The sequence below is a fragment of the Entelurus aequoreus genome, linkage group LG17 (genome assembly GCF_033978785.1).
Source record: "Entelurus aequoreus isolate RoL-2023_Sb linkage group LG17, RoL_Eaeq_v1.1, whole genome shotgun sequence".
Lineage (NCBI taxonomy): Eukaryota > Metazoa > Chordata > Actinopteri > Syngnathiformes > Syngnathidae > Entelurus > Entelurus aequoreus.
The window spans coordinates 42,454,919-42,481,451 of NC_084747.1; the positions used below are offsets into that span (position 1 = coordinate 42,454,919).

A 26,533-nucleotide genomic window follows, 5' to 3' on the forward strand; every position below is an offset into this window, starting at 1 on the left:
TATCAAATAATTATAGTTGCATATTACAGAAGAAGCGTATTAAACATTATCCAGACTTTTATTAATAAATAAGTTAATGTTTTTAATTTCTAATATTGTTCTGTTTGATACATATACACACACACACATATATACACACAGATATATATTTATATATGTATATGTGTATATTTATATATACATATATGTATATTTGTATACATATATGTATACATATATACATTGTTTAAATACTATTACATATGTCTAGCTTGTGTGCTATTGTGTGCTAAGCTGTTGTGTAGCTGCTATATGTAGTATTCATGGCTCTTTGAAGGGAGTTGGATCTTGAGGAGCAATTATTTTCAAATAGCAGTTCAAAAGCCTGGGTAGTTATTGTAGTTATTTTTTTTTCATCAGTATCAGTTATACAATAAGATGTAGATCAGAACCATTTATTTTACACAAATATTACTCTATCTATATATTCTGAAGTATTGACAATAGTTTTCATCGTAAACATTCCATAAGGTGGTGCCATCATTTCATGCTTTGTCAGTAACATTGCTATTTTGAATTTTCCCTCACGTAGAAAAATGTGTAGCATCTTAACAATATATGTATACTGTACATATATGTATACATATATGTATACATATATACATATAGGTATATATATGCATACTGTGTATGTATATATGTATATATATATATATATATATATATATATATATATATACATTTACATATATGTATATATGTATAAATATACATATAGGTATATATATACATACTGTGTATGTATATATGTATATATATATATACATACATTTACATATATGTATATATGTATACATATACATATGTATATATGTATACATATATACATATACGTAAACATATATGTATATACAGTATAAACATATACATATGTACGTATAATGTATATGTTCACATATATGTATGTATATATATATATATATATTATATAATATATAACATATATACTGTATATATAAAAACATACATAATATATATATATATATCATTTATATATGATATATATATATACACACATATATACATAAATATGTCGAACAATTGTAATATTTCTTTCGATTAAACACATTTTGTCCACAGTTAACATGTAATTAGTCGTGACTACCACGTTTTCCCGCACATTATTAGTATATCAAAAAAACAAAACCTATTAATTATCGCGTTAGATTTGTCAGCCCTAAAACATATATAAGAAAAATATACCTGAGCACGTTTCTACTCGGTGAGCCACCATAAGCACGCAGCTCTAAGACGTATGTAATCTATCTACTCATTCATATCTATTGCTGACACTGTTGTCGCACTATGTGGATATTATTTTCTCTCCTGATTTATTAATCTATTTGCAAATGTTTACTTCTTTTTTTTTAAATTAATTTATTAGATTTTTTTAATCGATCAAGAATCGTTACAAATAAGAATTGTGGTTCATTCGAAAATCTTTTTTTTTTTTGACACCCCTGCTGGTTACTCTCTGTTCTAACTTAGTTCCAGTTAGATTTCTATTGAATAGTGCGAAACATTTTGTTTTCTTGTATCACTACTTTACATTCAAACTTGCTTAGCGGTTAGCATGGCTTCTTGTCTCCTCTTGATGTGTTTTTGCTCACTGTTTCACTTTATTTACCATACTTAAATAATCCATATTTGGACATTTGTTCCGGCAATAAATACGCCCTTCTTGTTGATCATAATGTTCTGTTTTATTGAAAGGGTTTGACTGAGGTGTTTATTTGTTTTAGTGGCAATGGAGGCTGTAATTTGTGGTGCTATATATATAAATATATCTACCTATCTATATATATATATATTTCATCACCACAAATTATAGCCGCCCATGAATGGGATCATCATCGGTCAGAATCCAGATGGGACAGCTGTTCCATGTCCCGCGTTCCCAGTTTGTCCCTCCCTTCCTGTGTCTTTCAAAAAGAAGTTGGGACGGAGCGACTTTGACTAAACTTATGCACCTTACTCATAAACAGTGCATGGAGTACTTCCATGGTTTGTACACGTTGTCTCAATCATCCATCCATGGCTCGTTGAAATACGGGTTTGACGCAAACGACTTTTGCATCAAAGGATTGGATCAGAGGATTTTCATGTACAAGGGTGATACTGATGAGAGGAAATGAATGAGGTACATGATGCAGTGTTTGGTGCGCAGGTAGGCAAATAGACCCTCGTATCACACCTGTACTGTGTATCATAAAAATTGACTTCAGACACAGCGGTTTCACTCAAATAGTGGTGCCAACCTGGCTTCGCAACTTCCGCTTTCTTCCGATGAAGAAGAAAAAATAAATATTTAATATTTTATCAAAAACATTTTCTTATTGATATTGATTACATTTCTATCGTGATATATATTGATATTATTTTACAGTCCCGCCCTTTTACGAAACCCAAAACCAGTGAAGTTGGCACGTTGTGTAAATCGTAAATAAAAACAGAATACAATGATTTGCTAATCCTTTTCAACCTATATTCAATTGAATAGTCTGCAAAGACAAGATACTTAACGTTCGAACTAGAAAACGTTAGTTTTTGCAAACATTAGCTCATTTGGAATTTGATGCCTGCAAAATGTTTCAAAAAAGCTGGCACAAGTAGCAAAAAAGACTGAGAGAGTTGAGGAAACTCATCAAACACTTATTTGGAACATCCCACAGGTGAACAGGCTAATTGGGAACAGGTGGGTGCCATGATTGGGTATAAAAGCAGCTTCCATGAAATGCTCAGTCATTCACAAACAAGGATGGGGCGAGGGTCACCACTTTATGAACAAATGCGCGAGCAAATAGTCGAACAGTTTAAGAACAACATTTTTCAATTAGCTATTGCAATGAATTTAGGGATTTCACCATCTACGGTCCGTAATATCATCAAAAGGTTCAGAGAATCTGGAAAAATCACGTAAGCGGCTAAGACCGTGACCTTGGATCCCTCAGGCGGTACTGCATCAAAAACCGACATCAGTGTGTAAAGGATATCACCACATGGGCTCAGGAACACTTCAGAAAACCACTGTCAGTAACTACAGTTGGTCGCTACATCTGTAAGTGCAAGTTACAGTAAAACTCTACTATGCAAAGCGAAAGCCATTTATCAACAACACCCAGAAACGCCGCCAGCTTCGCTGGGTCTGAGCTCATCTAATATGGACTGATGCAAAGTGTAAAAGTGTTCTGTGGTCTGACGAGTCCACATTTCAAATTGTTTTTGGAAACTGTGGACATCTTGTCCTAGGCACCAAAGAGGAAAACAACCATCCGGACTGGCTTAAAGGTCAAAAGTCAGCATCTATTATGGTACGGGGGTGTATTAGTGCCCAAGGTATGGGTAACTTACACATCGGTGAAGGCACCATTAATGCTGAAAGGTACATACAGGTTTTGGAGCAACATATGTTGCCATCCAAGCAACATTATCATGGACGCCCCTGCTTATTTCAGCAAGACAATGCCAAGCCACGAGTTACAACAGCGTGGCTTCATAGTAAAAGAGTTCAGGTGCTGGACTGGCCTGCCTGTACTCCAGGGGCCGTACTTATCAAGCTTCTTAGAATTACTCCTAAGATGTCTGCTAAGAGTTGACTTAAGAGTAAATAAATTCTTCGCTGAAAGCTGCACTTAAAAGTTAGTTATCAAGTGTCTTACTCACACTTTCAGCGAAGTGTAGGACTGAAGTGTCACACTCAGAGCGGAATTACGACATTACTATGTGCCGTAAACGGAATTTTAGGTGACGTCATTTCTGTGTCCATAGAAATGTCCAATCACGGAAGGGAATCCGTTGTCTAAGAATAAAGAAATATCTTGGAAATATTTAAGTGGACAATGGGAGTGTATATTTTGACAATAAACTACAAAATAATACAAAACAAACTAGTCCCCGCCGGCACTCACGCTACCGCTCCCTCTCTTCTATCGCCCACACACTCACTGACGTCACTCACCTCACGGCCACACACATACGCTACTGTCATAACATTTTCTTTCCAATTCATTAATTAGGCAACTCATTTGAAACTGGTGTGGGTGGCTCTATATATACTAGCCCACTGCAGACACATGCAGAAATCAACAAGGAATCGAAAAGTATTAAATCTGTGACAAAAATAATATCCGCTCTGTCTAAACGATACCGTTTGATCAGCTGCTCGTCATCAAAAAAAAACAAAACATTGTTCCGTTCCCTGAACATTCGCGCACGTCTCTCTCGCCTCAGTGCCATCCCCTGCTGGCAACTCCTAACCACTTAAGACACCTCTGAAGGTCTCTTAAATATCATGGAGAGTAGGAGTGATTCTTAGATTTAAGAACGTTGATAAAAAGCTTTTATTCTTAAGTTTGAGAGTAGGACTAAATTTCGCAAATTCTCAGGACTTAAGTGTAAAATGGCACTCTAAGAAGCTTGATAAGTACGGCCCCAGACCTGTATCCTATTGAAAATGTGTGGCACAATATAAAGCCTAAAATATCACAACGGAGACCCTGGACTGTTGAACAACTTAAGCTGTACATCAAGCAAGAATGGGAAATAATTCCACCTGAAAAGCTTAAAAAATTGCTCTCCTCAGTTCCCAAACGTTAACTGAGTGTTGTTAAAAGGAAAGGCCATGTAACACAGTGGTAAAAATTCCCCTGTGCCAACTTTTTTGCAACGTGTGGCTGCCATTAAATTCTAAGTTAATGATTATTTGCAAAAACTAAATTGCATTTCCCAGTTCGAACATTAAATATCTTGTCTTTGCAGTGTATTCAATTGAATATAAGTTGAAAAGGATTTACAAATCATTGTATTCTGTTTTTATTTACGAATTACACAACGTGCCAAATTCACTGGTATTGGGTTTTGTATATAGTAGTTTTTACTTGTATTTAGTTATTGTGTACTATTGAAGGTGTTTTGACCAAACAATTGTTTGTTAGAGAATACGTTACTAGTTTAAATATTGTGCTGTCATTGTTCAACTGTCAATAGCACTCACCATAAATACCGTATTTCCTGGACTATAGAACGCAGCGGTGTATAAGCCGCACCCATAACATTTTAGGGAGAAAAAAAAAGATTTCCATTAATTAGACGCACTGGACTATAAGCTGTGGGTATGTACGTTGTGAAATTAGTTATTTACACAGAAAGATTTTGTAAATGTTTATTTACATACCTTAATTGTTTCCAAACGGTGCCTGCAACACAGCAGTAAAACGGCTGATTAATCAAAACAGAAGACATCATCATGGACCCACTAGCTGCGGAAGCAGACTTAATAACTCCACGGTGATGTTTTGGTGAATTTACTGAGGAATTTGTGAAACTGAAAAAACACAAACAGAACACCATTGTAAGTTAATAATACTAACAGAGACACTCATAAACGTGTTTGCATTTTAGCTAATGCTAATGACGTTATCTTGATTACATTCTGATAGCATGTACAAATATGCATGACAACACTCCTACAGACATCACACATGGGACGGTTTAGTAAGTATGAATTATTTTAGTTTTATTGTAAAACTTACAAACGTTGCTTGGAGTGATGGATGAAGAATCCTTACGAGTGGAACGCTATTGACGGCTAGAAGACGAAAGGACACTGCAGCACCTGCAGTGAGCAAACTCGTCCAAAAGATGGCGCCATATCACAAACAAAAACACACCTTTTCTCATACTTGCCAACCTTGAGACCTCCAATATCGGGAGGTGGGGGGGTGGGGCTTGGTCCGGGGCGGGGGGCGTGGTTAGGGGCGTGGTTAAGAGGAGAGTATATTTACAGCTAGAATTCACCAACTCAAGTATTTCATATATATATATATATATATATATATATATATATATATATATATATATATATATATATATATATATATATATATATATATATATATTTTTTTTTTTTTTTTTTTTTTTTTTTTTTTTTTTTTAATTTATTTTTTTTTTAAATTATATATATAAATAAAACAAAATACTTGAATTTTAGTGTTCATTTATTTACACATATACACACACAGTCATGCTTCCTTTTGCAACCTTTCAAACAACTTTTCTCACCAAAAGCCCCAACGCCGAGCCTTCTCACGTGCAAATCACTTATCAGGTCTTTGAAGTCCAGCTTTCTAGCCAACTGACTCTCAATTGACTGGATTGATTATTTAACTAATATAGCAGTAAAATGTAAAAATTCAGAGTTTTCTTGAGCTAACATGGTGAGAAAAGTGAGCTAGCTTATTACCACAGACAGGGACAAAGTTAATATGCATAACTTTCCACCACAACTAACAAACCCACCTTTTTTTTTTGGAAATATTGGGTGACATATTGTCGAGCCTTCAACTCCTTCTCCTCTCTTATTTTCTTTTCCTTTCTTTTTTGGCTGCCTGATTTTTGAGGCATACTGCTGTCTCCTCCGCTTTGTCCACTGTGGCCTGTCGGTTTGTGACAAATCGCCGGTGCTCTACCTGCAGCTGATCCAGTCGGACTGAACCATTTTACGTAAATGGAGGGGGGGAAGAGAGGGCCCTGCATGTGTTGATGCTTCCAAAACAAATAAAGGTATTGTTACCAGGACATGGAAAATAAAACATATGTGATTATATGTTAGTTAATAACTTAGTGTCATTTTTCTGTATTATAATTTCATCATCATTAGGGGCCTCTCTGGGCCCCCTCCATCATGGGCCCCTAGAATCCGTCTCCTTTACCCCCCCTTTTCGGCGCCCCTGCTCCCTAGCATGGCCCAAAACCGGTCAATCCTTGCTTCCTGGGGAAGATCTTCCCTGGCAAGCAATTGGTACTCCACTACTTCTTCCCGGAGGCTGGTCAGGTCCAATCGCAGCTGCGGCAGACTTTTTTGGGGGGGGGCGTGGCCTCCTGAATACCGGGAGTTTGTCGGGAGAAAATCTCTGTCGGGAGGTTGTCGGGAGAGGCGCTGAATATCGGGATTCTCCTGCTAAAAACGGGAGGGTTGGCAAGTATGCCTTTTCTGTGTATCTGCTTGTTTTGTTTTTTTTAACTGTTCGCGTTATGAGCGAAGAACAATCCATAAATTAGCCACACCGTTTTATAAGCCGCAAGGTTCAAAGTGTGGGGAAAAAAAGTAGCAGTGATAGTATCTGACGATCTCACTCATGGATGATCGGTATCATAAAACCCTCTACATATCCAAGTTTCAGTCTGTGGTATTCTCCCAAAGAAAGGCAGAAAGGCATTTTAGTTTTTTCTTACAGACCTGACAAATTCACACAAATGCGAGCATAGTTTGTAGAACAAACACCACCAAGGTGCTGATGGGTTGGACTTTTACGACAAAAATGCTAAAAAGCAGCTGTGTTGCTTTCCACGACTCTCTGGGCTGTCTGCTTTCCTTTAAGGGTTCATTCTGTCAGGAAGAACTGTGGGATATAAATGATAATGGAAGTATAATTGTTTGTATATAGTATATAATTGGTAAAAAGGTTTAACACGTGTTCAAGTATATTTCACATGCCTTTACTGTGTATATAATTGAACAGTGTTTATGTTGTGTACAAGGTGTATTTATAATATGTTGTGCAAAGGAAATTTCATAATTTTTGGAAGCTCATCTTGTATTTGACATTGTTTATAGGGTTAGGCGCAATAAGTGTTCAACTTCAGTCTGCAACATTTTCAATTTATGAATGTAAAACTGTTTGTTGGTGTAAAACTGCTTGTTTATTTTGTTGACCACTGACCGAAGAAATAATAAACTAAACTAAGAACCTGAAAAAGTCACTGGATTTTTGAAAGCAGTTGCCAGGCCCAGATTATTGTTATTTGAATAATATATTTATATATTTTATAATAACAGTTACTTTTACTAGTAACTAGTAATCTGATTACTTGTACGTACCTTACACACGTTCGATGTAACGTAACATGCTACTTTTGATGTGGTTTCATGTCAATAAGACAGCGTCAGAAGCACAGGAAGTTCAACTTTTTGCTAATAAAAGTAATGACCAGCACTAAACACAAAAATTAACTTGATATCAAATAGAAAAAGGCAACATCACACAGTAAACAACACGCAACATGTAAATATGCACACACATCCACGCTACTACTACGAGGGAGTAGTGAGCAAGAAATCAATGATTGAAAAGACACTGTAAGTAAACTGCTGCTGCTAAGCTAACAAACACAGCTGAGCTAAATTGCTTCTTTGCTGACGTCACACGTCATTTGGCAACAAACACCACCTTTTAAAGGCACACACACACTACTCTCATGAAACATCTCAACTGCATATGCCAAATATTTTCATTTTATTTTTAAGTAACTGATTAATGACTTTCCATAGTAATTCGTTAAAGGGTAATTATGTTACTAATTGAATTACTGTTTTGGTAAAGTAACAAGTAACTATAATTAATATTTTTTTCAAGTAATTTTCAAAACTTTGGCTACGTGGCTTGTGCAGTAGGTGTTTTTTACAAATAGATAAATACATAATTACTCAATTTAGGTGGGGTGTGAAAGATTGTGTAGTTCATTAGAGCCATTTTTTAATGTTATTAACTGTATGGGTGTGATGTCACACTTTCCTTATATCCAATTTTGCACCGCTAATATGAAGAAAAGGGAACGGACTATTGTGTCTTTTTACCACATGGGCGCTTCTCCGACCTTATTTGACCATAGAAAAAATTATGTTTTTACTCGTCCTCATCTTTTTATATGACCATGGCTGACTCACCAATGCTCCGCTCCTCCATGCCAGACAACCCGGCCAAAACATACGCACGCCATCACGTCACCGAAACCCAGTCTGAGGATGGTGGAGCCGAGATGGTTCTTGAAACGGCGGAATCGACAGCTGCCGGACCTACCGCATCAACTGCATTCCATAGCAGCGTAGCATCGACCACCACGGCACCACCCACTACCACGGCACAGACGACTGGCCACAGTACGGCAGCTGCAGAGAGGCCGGCCCCCACCATTGTGCTGCTGCTGGATAACAGCAACAACAACAGTCGCCCCGCTCTTCACCGAGCAGGTTAGGTGATGAATGGACACACATCCACCACAAATAATCCAACAACGTTTACATGCTTTTTAAAATAGATTAAAAAATACAATTATACATATATATATATATATATATATATATATATATATATATATATATATATATATATATATATATATATATATATATATATATATATATATATATATATATATATATATATATATATCGAATCAATTCACATCCTAATCGTGATTCTTATTTATGCTGATTCTAAATCGAGTCATGATTTTCAATAATCGATTAGAAAAAAATTCTAAAATAAATGCATGTTTTATTTTTATTTACAATAATCAATCAATCAAAGTTTATTTATATAGCTCTTAATCACAAATGCCTCAATGATTGGAGAAGGCACTTTTCTAACGTGTAACCTGTTTTGAAAAAGTTACATAATAACTAATATACCAAATAATACACTGCAGGAATCGGTTCGATTTGAGAACCGTGTTGGGTTCTGAATCGAATCATTGCGCCAGGAATCGGAATCGGATAGAATTGTTAGGCTCCCAAAGATTCCCACCCCTAAAAAATGAAATGTGTGTGACAATCATTGGTACTTTAATCTTTAATAAATAGTCAAATTTGTCTATAAAATTGTTATAACTACACCTCTGTTTAACATTGTATCCTTGTGAACATTAAACAAACAAAAAAGAAAGAAATATAGATCATTTTACAACAAATAATAACTTTATTAACATTGTTTTTAGCCTGTTACAGCATCTAATTTGCCAGAAAGAAAAAAATAATCCTCATTTTATTACTATAAAAAAGATTTTCGCCGACCAGAACCATTGATTAGCCACAATAACTCAGGAGCACAAAATATAAAACACTTTAAAGATATACACACACGTACACACACATGCACACGCACCCTCACCCTCACCCTCACACACACATATATATATATATATATATATATATATATATATATATATATATATATATATATATATATATATATATATATATATATATATATATATATATATATATATATATATATATATATATATATATATATATATGTACATATATATATATATATATATACACTACCGTTCAAAAGTTTGGGGTCACCCAAACAATTTTGTGGAATAGCCTTCATTTCTAAGAACAAGAATAGACTGTCGAGTTTCAGATGAAAGTTCTCTTTTTCTGGCCATTTTGAGCGTTTAATTGACCCCACAAATGTGATGCTCCAGAAACTTAATCTGCTCAAAGGAAGGTCAGTTTTGTAGCTTCTGTAACGAGCTAAACTGTTTTCAGATGTGTGAACATGATTGCACAAGGGTTTTCTAATCATCAATTAGCCTTCTGAGCCAATGAGCAAACACATTGTACCATTAGAACACTGGAGTGACTGTTGCTGGAAATGGGCCCCTATACACCTATGTAGATATTGCACCAAAAACCAGACATTTGCAGCTAGAATAGTCATTTACCACATTAGCAATGCATAGAGTGTATTTCTTTAAAGTTAAGACTAGTTTAAAGTTATCTTCATTGAAAAGTACAGTGCTTTTCCTTAAAAAATAAGGACATTTCAATGTGACCCCAAACTTTTGAACGGTAGTGTATAAATATTCATACATTCATACATACATACATACATACATATATATATGTGTGTATATATATACATACATGCACATACATATATATATATATAGGTTTGTATATATACACATATATATAAACGGTATGTATATATATATGTATATACTGTATATATATATATATACGTATATATATATATATATATATATATATATATATATATATATATATGTATATGTATATATATATATATATATATGTATATATATATATATATATATATATAGGTTTGTATATATACACACATATATATATACAGTATGTATATTTATATGTATATACTGTATATATATATATATATATATATATATATATATATATATATATATATATATATATATATATATGTATATATATATGTATATATATATATATATATATATATATATATATATATATATATATATATATATATATATATATATATATATATATATATATATATATATATATATATAAATATATATGTATATATATATATTTATGTATATACATATATTATTTATGTATTATCTATTTAAATGATGAAATAATGAAGATTATGTTATGGTGTACATTATATTAGGATGGGTATGATTCTCTGCATGTATATTAACAATATAGAGATGGGAGTGTGTTTTTTAAACAACATTTTTGATATAAAAGTGTATTAATCAAGTAATTGCAGAGCAAGTTGTGGTTGGCTACCTATATTTTAATTATTATCTATTTTGTTCCATTCGCATGTCTCATTTACATATACAAAGAATGGCTGGTCTAAGTTTAAACCTGCTGAATGTTCATGTTTCGCAGGGAAAATTCTGAACTGTGAAGGCACTCTGGCATCAATCGAGCAGCCGGAGAAGCAGCACAGTTATGGACGCAACGAGGGAGCCTGGATGAAGGATCCTCTGGCTAAAGACGCCAAGATCTACGTCACAAACTACTACTACGGCAACAACCTGGTGGAGTTCCGCAACCTGGATAACTTCAAACAAGGTTCGCTCTTTTATCACAACGTTTATGCCTGAAGAAGGGTCGTGCAGGTGGGATGGCGACAAGAAAATGATAAGATCTTGATTCACCTGCCAACAAACAAAGTATATTTAAAATATTGTTTTTATTCATTGAACTTCAGAGTATTCACACTTAAACAATTCAGCAACAATTCATTATTCATTATTCTACCCTTTTGTAACGCAAAACTAATTCCACAAATTCCAACTGCAAATTTCCTGTTTCCCAAAATTCCACATTTCCTGGTCCATGTTAATTTAAGGAGAAGGTGTCATAATTGTCCATTTCTCCCAAATCCTTTCCAGTGTCACAATCATTCAAAACATTTGGGCTAACAATTTTCCACATTCGAAAAACTCTTTTTTTTTTTACTACTATGTTTTCCTTAAAGGGAAACTGCACTTTTTTGGTATTTTCCATCATTCACAATCCTTTTGTCAGACAAGAATACACGTCTTTCCCGTTTCTGTGCGGTCTAAAAAGTAAAACACCGCCTGTAAGAGGCGGCTAACAATGCAGCTAATGGGGATTTTTTAAGATTCATGGCTCTTTGAAGCGAGCCAGATCTTGAGAAGCCGTTCCTTTCAAAAAGTTGTTTAAAAAAACTGTCTCTTTATTATAGTTGTTTTTTTTTAAGAAAAAAAATTATATATATATATATATATATATATATATATATATATATATATATATATATATATATATATATATATATATATATATATATATATATATATATATATATATATATATATATATCAGTGACGTGCGGTGAGGTCCATGGCTGGTGAGGCACTGACTTCATCACAGTCAGATTTACAAACATATGAACCCTAAAGAGTATCTTATTCACCATTTGATTGGCAGCAGTTAACGGATTATGTTTAAAAGCTCATACCAGCATTCTTTACACATACAAACTGTAGCACACAAAAAAGCACATTTAATAAAAAAACATTATTATGGTCTTACCTTTCTTGCTGGACATCCACACAGCCAGCTTTTGCGTGTGTACCACGCCGTTTGAAAAGAACGGGTCTTCTGTCCCGAAGTCAAAAGCAAACCTTTTAGCTCCGGTGTTGGTCTACCTTAAATTATTACCTCCTGCTTTGATTGAAAGTCCTGTTTAGAAAACGGTTTTATTTTACATATGTAATCCTCCATGTTTTTAATAAAAGTTCAGGCGAGAGGAAATAAACAATCACTGCACTTGACTTGCTAACTGTTGCTTGTTCTCACTTCTTCTGCGGCCGAGGAATGATCCCTGGGATCACTGCCGCCCTCTACCACCAGGAGGCCGGATTACTGCAAGCCTCAGCCAGCAGTTTTATGAATGCTCAGCACAAAAATACGTTACACACATACAGTTGTTGACAAAATACACTGTACCAGTGGCGTGCGGTGAGGTTCATGTCTGGTGAGGCACAGACTTCATCACAGTCAGATTTACAAAACATATGAACCCTAAAGAGTATCTTATTCACCATGTGATTGGCAGCAGTTAACGGGTTGTGTTTAAAAGCTCATACCAGCATTCTTCCCTGCTTGGCACTCAGCATCAAGGGTTGGAATTGGGGGTTAAATCACCAAAAATTATTCCCAGGCACGGCGCCGCTGCTGCCCACTGCTCCCCTCACCTCCCAGGGGGTGAACAAGGGGATGGGTCAAATGCAGAGGACACATTTCACCACACCTAGTGTGTGTGTGACAATCATTGGTACTTTACTTTAACTTTACACTTACAAACTGTAGCATGCACACAAAAAAGCACATTTAATTAAAAAAAACGTTATTATGGTCTTACCTTTACCTATAAGTGCGGCAGCAGTGGTGTTCATGTTGGAAGAGTTGTGAATGAATGAAATATGAAATCCGCGCTGCCGTCTGCAGGTGTACCTAATGTTGTGTCCCTGTTCACGGCTCCTCCGGCGCGCCGCGCGAGCACTATTGTTTTTGCACTTTTTGGCTTCTTGTTAAGTGACTTTTTTTGGGTGGATTCGGTCTTGCACGTGGAGGGTTTGGGTGTGGGCTTTGGTTGGTGTGGCCGAGGCGCTCCCGTCGGGGGTGTATTCTGCGGCGGAGGTGCTTGGCACCAGGAGGCGGGGTTATGAGACGAGCCTCCAGTTTTATGATCGCTCAGCACAAGAAATATGTTACACACATACAGATGTTGACAAAATACAGTGTACATTATATACCTCAGCTAACTAAACTATGGAAATGTATAATATAATTCATATAGCAATACGGTCTCACTGCACAGCAGCTCAGCAGTTAGCCGAGTCATTGCACACAATCCATGTTGAGGCACAAATCAGTGACGTGCCTCAACTGGCTGCTGATCACCGCACCGTCTCTTCTCAGTATTTGAACGGCAAATGTGAAAATAAAAATAAAAATAATCTAAAACTGGTGAAGTTAAATGGAAAATAACTTTAGTATAATCACTTGATACATATAACAATTTAATTGATTTTTTTTCTTTTTACTTTTTTTTTTCTTTCCATGATGGCAGGTGAGGCCGTGCCTCCCCTGCCTCTAGTGACGGCACGCCACTGCACTGTACATTATATACCTCAGCTAACTAAACTATTCCATAGTTTAGTTAGCTGATATAATTCATATAGCAATACGGTCTCACTGCACAGCAAGCCAGCAGTTAGCCGAGTCATTGCGCACAATCCATGTTGAGGCACAACTGAGTGACGTGCCTCAACTGGCTGCTGATCACCGCACCGTCTCTTCTCAGTATTTGAACAGCAAATGTGAAAATAAAAATAAAAATAATCTAAAACTGGTGAAGTTAAATGGAAAATAACTTTACTATAATCACTGGATACATATAACAATTTAATTTTTTAAAAAATTTTTGTACATTTTTTTTCTTTCCATGATGGCAGGTGAGGCCCCGCATCCCCTGCCTCTACTGACTGCACGTCACTGATATATATATATATATATATATATATATATATATATATATATATATATATATATATATATATATATATATATATATATATATATATATATATATCAAATTCTGCAATTTTTGTGGTCCCCTGTATTTAGAAAAGTATCGAAAAGTACCGAAAAGTATCAAAATCATTTTGGTACCTGTACCGGTACCAAAATATTGGTATCGGGACAACACTAATATAAACTAATATTACACCTGTTTGATGTTTAATTCCAATGTGCATTTTTCTTTTTGTAATAGCATTTTTTAAATGGGCCACAAAAAAATTGATGCGGGCGGCACATAGCCCCCGGGCCGCACTTTAGACACCCCTGATTTAGAAGCATTGATTAGCGGTTACAATGTCAATAGAGACATATCTGTGTTTAACGCAACATCAAAATAATTATGATCGGTTGTTTAAAGATCAAAGTGAATATTTGTGCTGGAAGCAGACGAGGCACTGATAGGCAACAATCAACAATGACAAGCAGCCTGCTTGCATGTGTGGCTAATGCCGTCCAGCCTTTATGAGAGTGAGATCTGAAGAATTCCAAGGGCAGGACAATCGACTCCTTCTTCATCCACAACAACGGAAGAATTGGATTATGCTCTTTAACAGACGATGACGTCGGATTTCGCTTGTTGATGGGAATCTGTTTGGACAATCTGCTTTCTGCGTTCACTTGCATGGAGAAGTGTCCTGCAGGGAAGAGAACTCAAAGTTGTGTGCGGATGACTTGCTGTCTTTAGGAGCGGCGCTGATGCCCGCTGCTCTCTGACGTGGTCTGGCCTCCCCTTTGAACCAGGCTCAGTGGGGAGGGGTCAGGAGTGTGGGGGTCGCAGCGTTAATGTTGGTGTTCCGCTGCGCTGTTTGTGTCCATCACTGTGCGTGTTATATTGTCATTAGCTACATCACAGGTGTCCAAAGTGCGGCCCATTCTAAAAAAACTACACCATTTTTAAAAAAATAGTTATGAATTATTGTCCTATTCAAGGTTCCAATTACTTCACATCAAATATTCCACTTTAAAATATTTTTTTTGTGTAAAATACTCCATATTTTGTGTTTGCTATGACAAAAAGGCTTAAAAAAACAAACAAACAAACAAACAGACAATAAATTACTTATATTGGACAGATAGATCTGAAGTTGATTAGAAACCTAAATGTTGAAGTTAAAAAGAATAAATACAAAGTATGACTTATTTTTAACACTTTTATGTGTGGGACCCTTTTGGATCCCAGAGAATTTTAGTGTGATTTGTTTTAACTGTTATTGCTAAAAAAAATTATGAATAAAAATTAATGTTATGAATTATTGACCAATTATTTCACATCAAAAATTTCACTTTGAAATATTTTTTGTTTTTGCCATACAAAGTTTTTTCTGGCAAAAAGGGCATAAAACAAACAAAAAACATAAATAAATAAAATTATATATATATATATATATATATATACATATATATATATATATATATATATATATATATACATATATATATATATATATATATATATATATATATATATATATATATATATATATATATATATATATATATATATATATATATATATATATATATATATATATATATATATATATATATATATATATGTATATATATATATATATATATGTATATATAAATATATAATGGAAGGATAGATCTGAAGTTGATCTAAAAATGTAAGTGTTGAAAATAAAGCAACAAATGTATGACTTATTTTTAACAATTTTATGTGTGGGACCCTTTTGGATCCTTGACAATTTTAGTGTGATTTTTTTTTAACTGTAATCTAAATTTGACCAAAAAAATATTCCACTTGGAAACATTTTTGTAGGGAAATTTTGCAAATGCTGTGCTTTTGCCGTAAAATAAAATAAAAAATACAATAAAACGTGCAAAAAAAAGTTGTTTTTATATTGACAAATAGATCTGAAGTTGATCTTGGATTTAAGTTTTGAAAAAAAAAAAAAGAAGATGACTTTATTTTTTGTTACACCCCCGAGCTAAATGTAACTTCTATACACACACACATACACTCACACACACACACACACACACACACACACACATATATGTATATATATATATATATATATATATATATATATATATATATATATATATATATATATATATATATATATATATATATATATATATATATATATATATATATATATATATACACATATATGTGTGTGTGTGTGTGTGTGTGAGTGTATGTGTTCATGGCTGCAACACGTGCCAAAGTAGTTGGGAAAGGGCATGTTCAATACTGTGTTACATGGCCTTTCCTTTTAACAACACTCAGTAAACGTTTGGGAACTGAGAAGACACATTTTTTAAGTTTCTCAGGTGGAATTCTTTCCCATTCTTGCTTGATGTACAGCTTAAGTTGTTCAACAGTCCGGGGGTCTCCGTTGTGGTAATTTAGGCTTCATAATGTGCCACACATTTTCAATGGGAGACAGGTCTGGACTACAGGCAGGCCAGTCTAGTACCCGCACTCTTTTACTATGAAGCCACGTTGATGTTACACGTGGCTTGGCATTGTCTTGCTGAAATAAGCAGGGGTGTCCATGGTAACGTTGCTTGGATGACAACATATGTTGCTCCAAAACCTGTATGTACCTTTCAGCATTAATGGCGCCTTCACAGGTGTGTAAGTTACCCATGTTTTGGGCATTAATACACCCCCATACCAGCAAAGATGCTGTCTTTTCAACTTTGCGCCTATAACAATCCGGATGGTTCTTTTCCTCTTTTGTCCGGAGGACACGACCTCCACAGTTTCCAAAAACAATTAGAAATGTGGACTCGTCAGACCACAGAACACTTTTCCACTTTGTATCAGTCCATCTTAGATGAGCTCAGGCCCAGCGAAGCCGACGGCGTTTCTGGGTGTTGTTGATAAACGGTTTTAAGGAGAGTTTTAACTTGCACTTACAAATGTAACGACCAACTGTAGTTACTGACAGTGGGTTTCTGAAGTGTTCCTGAGCCCATGTGGTGATATCCTTTACACACTGATGTCGCTTGTTGATGCAGTACAGCCTGAGGGATCGAAGGTCACAGGCTTAGCTGCTTACGTGCAGTGATTTCTCCAGATTCTCTGAACCCTTTGATGATATTACGGACCGCAGATGGTGAAATCCCTACATTCTTTCCAATAGCTGGTTGAGAAAGGTTTTTCTTAAACTGTTCAACAATTTGCTCACGCATTTGTTGACAAAGTGGTGACCCTCGCCCCATCCTTGTTTGTGAATGACTGAGTGTTTCATGGAATCTACTTTTATACCCAATCATGGCACCCACCTGTTCCCAATTTGCCTGTTCACCTGTGGGATGTTCCAAATAAGTGTTTGATGAGCATTCCTCAACTTTATCAGTATTTATTGCCATGATTGCCATAAAATATGTTGTCTTTGTTGCATATTCAACTGAATATGGGTTGAAAAGGATTTGCAAATCATTGTATTCCGTTTATATTTATATCTAACACAATTTCCCAACTCATATGGAAACAGGGTTTGTATATATATATATATATATTTATATATACACACATATATAATATATATATATATATATATATATATATATATATATATATATATATATATATATATATATATATATATATATATATATATATATATATATATATATATATATATATATATATATATATATATATATATATATATATATATATATATATATATATATATATATATATATATATATCCCATAACAGCACAATTTTTACAATGAACATGCCTTTTAAATAGAAAAAAAATACTTTTATATCAAAAATAATGTATAAAAACAGTACAATATAATGTACTACAAACAACAGTAGTTTTATGGAGTAATGTAATAATAATGTACAGTATTGGAATTCTACAGTATCTTCTTTGAGCTGCTTCTTCGCTGTCAAACCCACTATCAGCAGCTTCTCCATATTTTGGTGGATAAATGCCCGTCATTTCGATATTATCTTTACCTCCTTGGTTGGCGTTAGAGTCATTCTGCTTCTGTATGGAGCAGACTCGCAGTGTTATGTTCCAACTGCTTCAGCAAGTTAGCTAGCTACACGCTCTGTCATGTTTTTGATCATTTCATTCTTCAATTCAACGAACATCATCAATTTCTTTTTTTCAGCACTGTGCTTCACACTCACTTTCTTCATAACCGCGCTTTGAAAAACAACGTCCACCTCTAGCTATAAGCTAAAAACTCCGGTTTTACTCGCAACTATCATTACGCCAACAAGTGGCAGGGAGGTTCATAACCGGAATTTTTGCTTGTAACTTGATTGTGGGCCTTTTTATGGAAGTGACATTGTCGGGGCAACATCAGCAAACGCACAAACACAGCACAACACGCACAACACAATAAAGAACAAATGCCACATATGTCCTTCAAACAGTCTGATTGCAGCTGGAACGTTTTCTAAAGAACAGTCGGCCTGTGACAGACACGATGATACTGTTGATCTCTTCTAGTGCAGGGAGTGGGTAAGAGTGGTTGTCCAAAAAAATGATTGGTACTTTATTCTGTATTTTTATAAGTACGAACGTAATTGAAAGGGGGTCAGGGGGCACATGTCCCCTGCACTTTTCATCGTCCAAACATAACGTAACGCCATTGAATGGAGACAAGTCAAACACTTGTTCCAGGCGGAAAACCGCCACTCAGACTGAAGCCTGTCCCTTTAGACCGCCGACAAGCTCATTAAGCTTTATTTATCCCACAATGGGGAAATGTTGTGGTTTCAGTGCAGATACGGAAAGTCCACAAAAATAAGGTAAAAACCCATGAAAACAAGAGGGAAACATCAAAGAACACAAGGGACATAATGCAACAGCACAGAGCTAGCTGTCAGGTGTTGTTTACTTATTTACTTAACTAACGCCGTTACTTTACTAGCAGTGTTCGTAATAACGCTGTAGCTTTTACTAGTAACGAGTAATTGAATTTATTACTTTTGCCGTTAGAGATAGCTTAATGTGGTTGTATTTATGTCAACAACAAGCAGCTTCATAAGTGCGGCAAGTTCAATGCAGGAATTTTTTTTATTTTTTAATAATGATAGCAACAAGCAGGACCGCACTAAAATAAACTTGATATCAAATGGGAGGAGAAAACATCACACTTTGACACAGCAGACAACAACATACGCACACGTACACGATGGGAATAATGAGCAACAAATCAATGAATTAAGTGACAAACTTGCCATCCAAACAATACCCCGTTTGTTGACAAGAAGATATGACAGCCATGGAAGCACATTCAATCTTTTCATCAAGCAGAGGTAACACAGTCCGGTAAAAAGATTCAAAAGAGCGTCAGAGCCGCTGCTAACAAACACAGCTCCGGCGTTGAAACCCTCGATGATGTCACACGTCACATGGCAACAGGCCCCGCCTTTTAAAAGCACAGACACACGCACACTGTGATCTTATATGAAAGGTCCATCAACTGCAAATGTTAGATGGGTTTTTTAAGTACTTACCCTATGAATAAATTACATTTCTTTAAGAGTAATTATTTTAGTAATTAAATTACTTTTTTTTAGTAATTCAATTACGTTTTTGGTAAAGTAACGAGTTACTATAATGAATTACTTTGTAAAAGTAATTTTCAGAACATTGTTTACTCGTAAGGAGTAATCTGATTAATTATGTTCATGTACACCGATACACCGTTACCGATGCGTTTGATGTAACGTGGCACGCTACTTTTGATGCGGTTTTATGTCAACATGAGAGCAAGTTCGATGCAGGAAGTAACGTTTCACTAATGAAAGCAACGACCAGCACGAGACAATAAAATTAACTTGATAACACAAATAGAAGGAGGCAACATCACACAGCACACATGTAAGTACACACAAACACACACACACACACACGCACACTACTACTACAAGTGAATAATGAACCACAAACCAATGAAGTGACAAGCTTGCAATCCTACAGTACCTCGTTTGTGGACAAGGAGACTACAGCCATGGAAGCACATTCAATCTCTTTATTAGCTAGCGCTAACACAATAAAGTGAAAAGATTCAAAAGAGCTGCCGTTCCACAAGAGCTAACAAACACAGCTGAGATAATGCTGCTCTATCTGACTCTCTTGTTGACGTCACATGTCACCAGGGACATAAAACACACTCTGCTTTCATGAAACGTCTTTCAACTGCATATGCCAGATAGTTGAATTAGGTTTTTTAGCGTTAGGGTTAAAATAAGTTAGAAGTAAAAAAAATTACTTTTCCGAATAATTACCGTATTTTCCGGACTATAGAGCACACCATAATATAATCAAAATTTTAGAAGAAAACAATATTTTTATATATATTAGCCACACCGGACTATACGCCGCAGATATATACGTTGTGGAATTAGTTTACACAGAAATATTCTGGAAATGTTTATTTACATACCTTAACTGTTTCCAAACAGTGTCTGTAACACGGCAGTAAAACGGGGGATCAAACAAAACAGAAGTCATGGTCAAGGACCCACTAGCTGCGGAAGCTAGCTCTCGAATCAGCTAAACAGACTCAATAACTCCACGGTGACGTTTTGCTGAATTTACTGAGGAATTTGTGAAACTGAAACAATACAAAAATAATGCCATTGTAAGTTATTAATACTAACGCAGACACTTGTAAACATGTTAGCATATTAGCTGATGCTAACGACGCTAGCTTGATTACATTACGATAGCACATGCAAATATGCATGAAAACACTCCTACAGACATCACACATGGGACGGTTTAGTAAGAAAGGATTGTTTTAGTTATATTGTAAAACTTACAAACGTTGCTTTGAGTGACGAATGAAGAATCCATACAAGTAGAAACGCTATGGGCAGTTTTATAAAACAGGAAGTACATTTTCAACTCCCACCACCTGCAGGGAGCAAACTCGTCCAAAAGATGGCGCCATAGCACAAACAATAACACACCTTTTCTGTCCTCTGCTTGGCTTTAATGAAACTTATTGAACACAAAACATTATGGCCGTTAGCGAAGGAAAAATCCTTAAAAAGTTGCGGCTTATAGTCCGGTAATTACATTTCTTAAAGAGTAATTATGCTACTAATTCAATGACTTTTTTGGCAAAGTAACTATAATTTAGACTGACCATATGTCCTCTTTTCCCCGGACAAGTCCTCTTTTGCGGGGCTGTCCGGGCGGGGTTTCTTAAATGCCTCAAATGTCCGGCATTTTGAGTCAGGGTTGCGTGTATTTTCAAAGTACGTCCAGGGTTAAGAAGGGGTTAAAAACAAAACAAATTGTGAAGGTGTGCGCACGCAGCAGCATTCCTGAGGGAGGGGCAGAGACAGAGAGAGAGAGAGCGAGGGAGTGGATTGATTGACATACTTGCCAACCCTTCCGATTTTCTCGGGAGACTCCCAAATTTCAGTGCCCCTCCCGAAAATCTCCCGGGGCAACCATTCTCCCGATTTCCACCCAGACAACAATATTGGGGGCGTGCCTTAAAGGCACTGCCTTTGCATGCCGGCTCAGTCACATAATATCTATGGCCTTCGACACACACGAGTGAATGCATGCATACTTGCTCAACAGCCATACAGGTCACACTGAGGGTGACCGTATAAACAACTTTAACACTGTTACAAATATGCGCCACACTGTGAACCCACATCAAACAAGAATGACAAACACATTTCGGGAGAACATCCGCACCGTAACACAACATAAACACAACAGAACCCCTTGCAGCACTAACTCTTCCGGGATGCTACAATATATACCCCCCGCTACTCCCTACCCTCCCTTACACTTTTATACTGAAATAAATACACCTACAACTTATTAAATAAAAACATAGAAAAAACTACCAGCAGCGGTAATGTTTAGATTCATGAAGGAAAGAAGAAAGTGAATGAATGTTTATAAATGAATAAATTTACATATGCATACAAATTTGTCTTCTTTTTTTATTATTTCTTTTAATGAATTAAGTAACGTTTATGACAACCTTTTGCCAAAACACTATAAAGAATGTAAGATATAACAGCACAATGCATACGTTTATCATTTGTTTTCAAAACGCTTACAAAAAAGTGGGACCCCAAATATTTACTGTGGGACCCCATTTTTATGACTTGATGGGGTCCCTGGGACCCCATTTTGAAAATTCCAAGCGCCAACACTGCTGTCAATAGAGGAGAAAAAATGCTCTATTTAAATAAATATAGTATTTATAAAGCAAGTTCAAGTATCATTGGCAAATTTTCACCTTTTTTTTGATTGATTGAGACTTTTATTAGTAGGTTGCACAGTGAAGTACATATTCCGTACAATTGACCACTAATTGGTAACACCCGAATAAGTTTGTCAACTTGTTTAAGTCGGGGTCCACTTAAATTGATTCATGATACAGATATATACTATATATACTATCATCATAATACAGTCATCACACAAGATAATCACATTGAATTATTTACATTATTTACACGCCGGCCTTGGCGTGCTGCCCGCCTTGGCACGCACCCATTACCTCCCTGCTTGGCACTCAGCATCGAGGGTTGGAATTGGGGGTTAAATCACCAAAAATGATTCCCGGGCGCGGCACCGCTGCTGCCCACTGCTCCCCTCACCTCCCAGGGGGTGATCAAGGGGATGGGTCAAATGCAGAGGACACATTTCACCACACCTAGTGTGTGTGTGACAATCATTGGTACTCTAACTTTAACTTTAACATATATGTGTCCTCTTTTTGGGATTTCAGAATATGGTCAGTCTACTATAATTAGTCATTTTCCAAACACTGCCAATAATTCATAACTTGAGCACGAAATTGAAGGTTTGTTTTGCTAACGTGTTGCTAACGTTTCCTGGTCGTAGGCCGCTGGAGCAACCTCTTCAAACTTCCCTACAACTGGATCGGCACGGGTCACGTGGTCTACAACGGCGCCTTCTACTACAACCGAGCCTTCACCAAGAACATCATCAAGTACGACCTGAAGATGCGCTACGTAGCGGCCTGGGCGCTCCTGCACGACGTGGTCTACGAGGACACCACCCCGTGGAAATGGAGGGGCCACTCGGACATCGACTTTGCGGTGGACGAAACCGGACTGTGGGTGATCTACCCCTCTGTGGACTACGACTACCACCAGCAGGAAGTGATCGTCGTCAGCAAACTGGACCCGGGGGACCTGTCCGTGAAAAAGGAGACCACCTGGAGGACGGGGCTGAAGAGGAACTCGTACGGCAACTGCTTCATCATCTGCGGCGTCTTGTACGCCGTCGACGTGTACAACCAGAAGGAAGGCGAGGTGCGCTACGCTTACGACACGCACACCAACACGGAAGCCGTCCCGCACCTGGCCTTCACCAACGAGCACTCCTTCACCACGCAGGTCGACTACAACCCCAAGGAGAAGGTTTTGTACGCCTGGGACAACGGCCATCAGGTCACGTACCGACTAAACTTTGTCCACCAGTGAGAAGCGCTCCGCAGGCAACAAGGTACAGGAGGCCTGCTGGTATGGACCCGAGGTGCTGAGCATTTTGCAACTTGTTTGAGCTAAAACCACTCAGGATGTGCCACAAGGCTCCATTTCAAGTATTTGTGGACATAATCTTCCTGCTTGACTTGCGCTTGACACACCTTCAATCAAGAAAAACTGCATTTTGACCATCACCCATAATGCTTAGTAGGTGAGTCTTTCCCTTTTCTGGGCGTTCTGCGTAATAGAAAACTGCTAGTAAGAGGCGGCTAACAATGCGGGTAATGTGATTTATCTATTACGCTTACATATTCATCTAAAAAAAACCTCAGACAAAGTTCCACACAGGGCCACAGATTGATAAATTATAAGACGTGAGGGTCGAACTGAAACGCTAACAGTTAGCACGCCAGCCAGATGGCATCAAGTAACAAAAAATTTGGCCAAAATGAGATGAAAGAAAGCGAGCATACTAACAGTACTATGGTAAAATGCTAACAATAGCATGCTTACAGTTAGCATTAGAAAAATAGAAAAATATATGACACTGAGGTGTATACCTCTACATTGCTAATGTTAGCATGTTAAAATGCTAAATTTAACATGCGCTACCAAAATATATTACTCTGAACTGAAATGCTAACAGTTAGCTCGCTGATTAGATAGTGTCAAGTAACAAAAAAATGTGCAAAAAAAAAAAAAAAAAACCTAGCAAGCTAAGGTTTGGTGACAATAGCGTGCTTTCAGTTAACATTAGAGGAATAGAAAAATGTATGACACTGAAGTGTATCCCTGCTAAAGTATCAAAAAAATCTAGAATGTTAGTTGTCACCTTCAAAACCAGTACAATATATAGATTTCTTTATTTTCCAAAAAGCTAGAAAATGCAATTTCGGTAAAACATTTTGTGTGAAAGTTGAAGGAGCCAAAGCCTAACTGAAACGCTAACAGTTAGCACGCCGGCCAGATGACATCAAGTAACAAAAAATTTGAGCAAAATGAGCTAAAAGAAAGTGCGCATACTATCAGTACTATGGTAAAATGCTAACAATAGCATGCTTACAGTTAGCATTAGCAAAATACCAGAATATATGACAGTGAGGTGTATACCTCTAGAATGCTAATGTTCAAATGCTAAATGTAACATGCGTCAAGTACCAAAATATATTACTCTGAACTGAAATGCTAACAGTTAGCATGCTGGTTAGGTAGTGTCAAGTAACAAAAAAATTCGGGGGAAAAAACAACCTAGCAAGCTAACAGTACTATGATGACAATAACGTGCTTTCAGCTAATATTAGTGGAATAGAAAAATGTATGACACTGAAGTGTATCCCTGCTAAAGTATCCAAAAAATCTAGAATGCTATTGTTAGCATATTGAAATGCTAACTATATCATGTTAGTTGTCACCTTCAAAACCAGTGCAATATACAGATTTCTTTATTTTCCAAAAAGCTAGAAAATGCAATTTCGGTAAAAAAAAATTTGTGTGAAAGTTGAAGGAGCCAAAGCCGAACTGAAACGCTAACAGCTAGCACGCCGGCCAGATGGTATCAAGTTACCAAAAATTTGGGCAAAATGAGCTAAAAGAAAGTGAGCATGCTAACAGTACTATGGTAAACAGTTAAAGTATATGTAAGTGTATGTAAACAGTTAGTATTAGCAAAATACCAGAATATATGACAGTGAGGTGTATACCTCTAGAATGCTAATGTTCAAATGCTAAATGTAACATGCGTCAAGTACCAAAATATATTACTCTGAACTGAAATGCTAACAGTTAGCATGCTGGTTAGATAGTGTCAAGTAGCAGAAAAAATTTGCACACAAAAAAAAAGCTAGCAAGCTAACAGTGCTATGATGACAATAGCGTGCTTTCAGCTAACATTAGTGGAATAGAAAAATGTACCACACTGAGGTGTATCCCTGCTAAATCATCTAAAAAATATAGAATACTGTTGTTAGCATATTAAAACGCTAACTGTAACACGTGTCAAGTACCAAAACCAATTACTCTGAACTAAAATGCTAACAGTTAGCATGCTGGCTAGTCAAGTAACATAGAATAAGAGCAAAATGAGCTAACAAAGCTAACATGCTAACAATACTATGTTAACATGCTCACAAAGCATGCTCCCAGTTAGCATTAATGAAATCCAAAATACTCACCAAAAAAAAGCTCGCAAGCTAACAGTACTATTCTGACAATAGTGTGCTTTCTGTTAACATTAGTGGAATACAAAAATATATGACACAATTAAAAAAATATATACAGAATGCTAATTTTAGCATGTTAAAATTCTAACTGTGACATGCGTCAAGTACAACAAT

The 26,533-nt window shown here is 36.2% G+C and overlaps 1 protein-coding gene and 1 long non-coding RNA gene across 2 annotated transcripts in view; one reads left to right on the top strand and one right to left on the bottom strand.

Moving 5' to 3' along the window:
* Nucleotides 1-8,970, bottom strand: part of LOC133632900 (uncharacterized) — a 44,622-nt gene extending 35,652 nt beyond the window's left edge. Inside the window, exon 1 of the long non-coding RNA XR_009821726.1 lies at nt 8,765-8,970. This is a non-coding gene — a long non-coding RNA (uncharacterized LOC133632900). The remainder of the gene's footprint in view (nt 1-8,764) is intronic.
* LOC133632899 (olfactomedin-like protein 2A) overlaps nt 1-24,537 on the top strand; it is an 89,006-nt gene extending 64,469 nt beyond the window's left edge. The window contains exons 6-8 of the mRNA XM_062025712.1: nt 8,789-9,067; nt 11,519-11,704; nt 23,593-24,537. Of these exons, the coding sequence (XP_061881696.1) occupies nt 8,789-9,067; nt 11,519-11,704; nt 23,593-24,197 (1,070 nt within the window). The 3' untranslated portion in view covers nt 24,198-24,537. The remainder of the gene's footprint in view (nt 1-8,788; nt 9,068-11,518; nt 11,705-23,592) is intronic.
* Nucleotides 24,538-26,533: the final 1,996 nt, after the last annotated feature.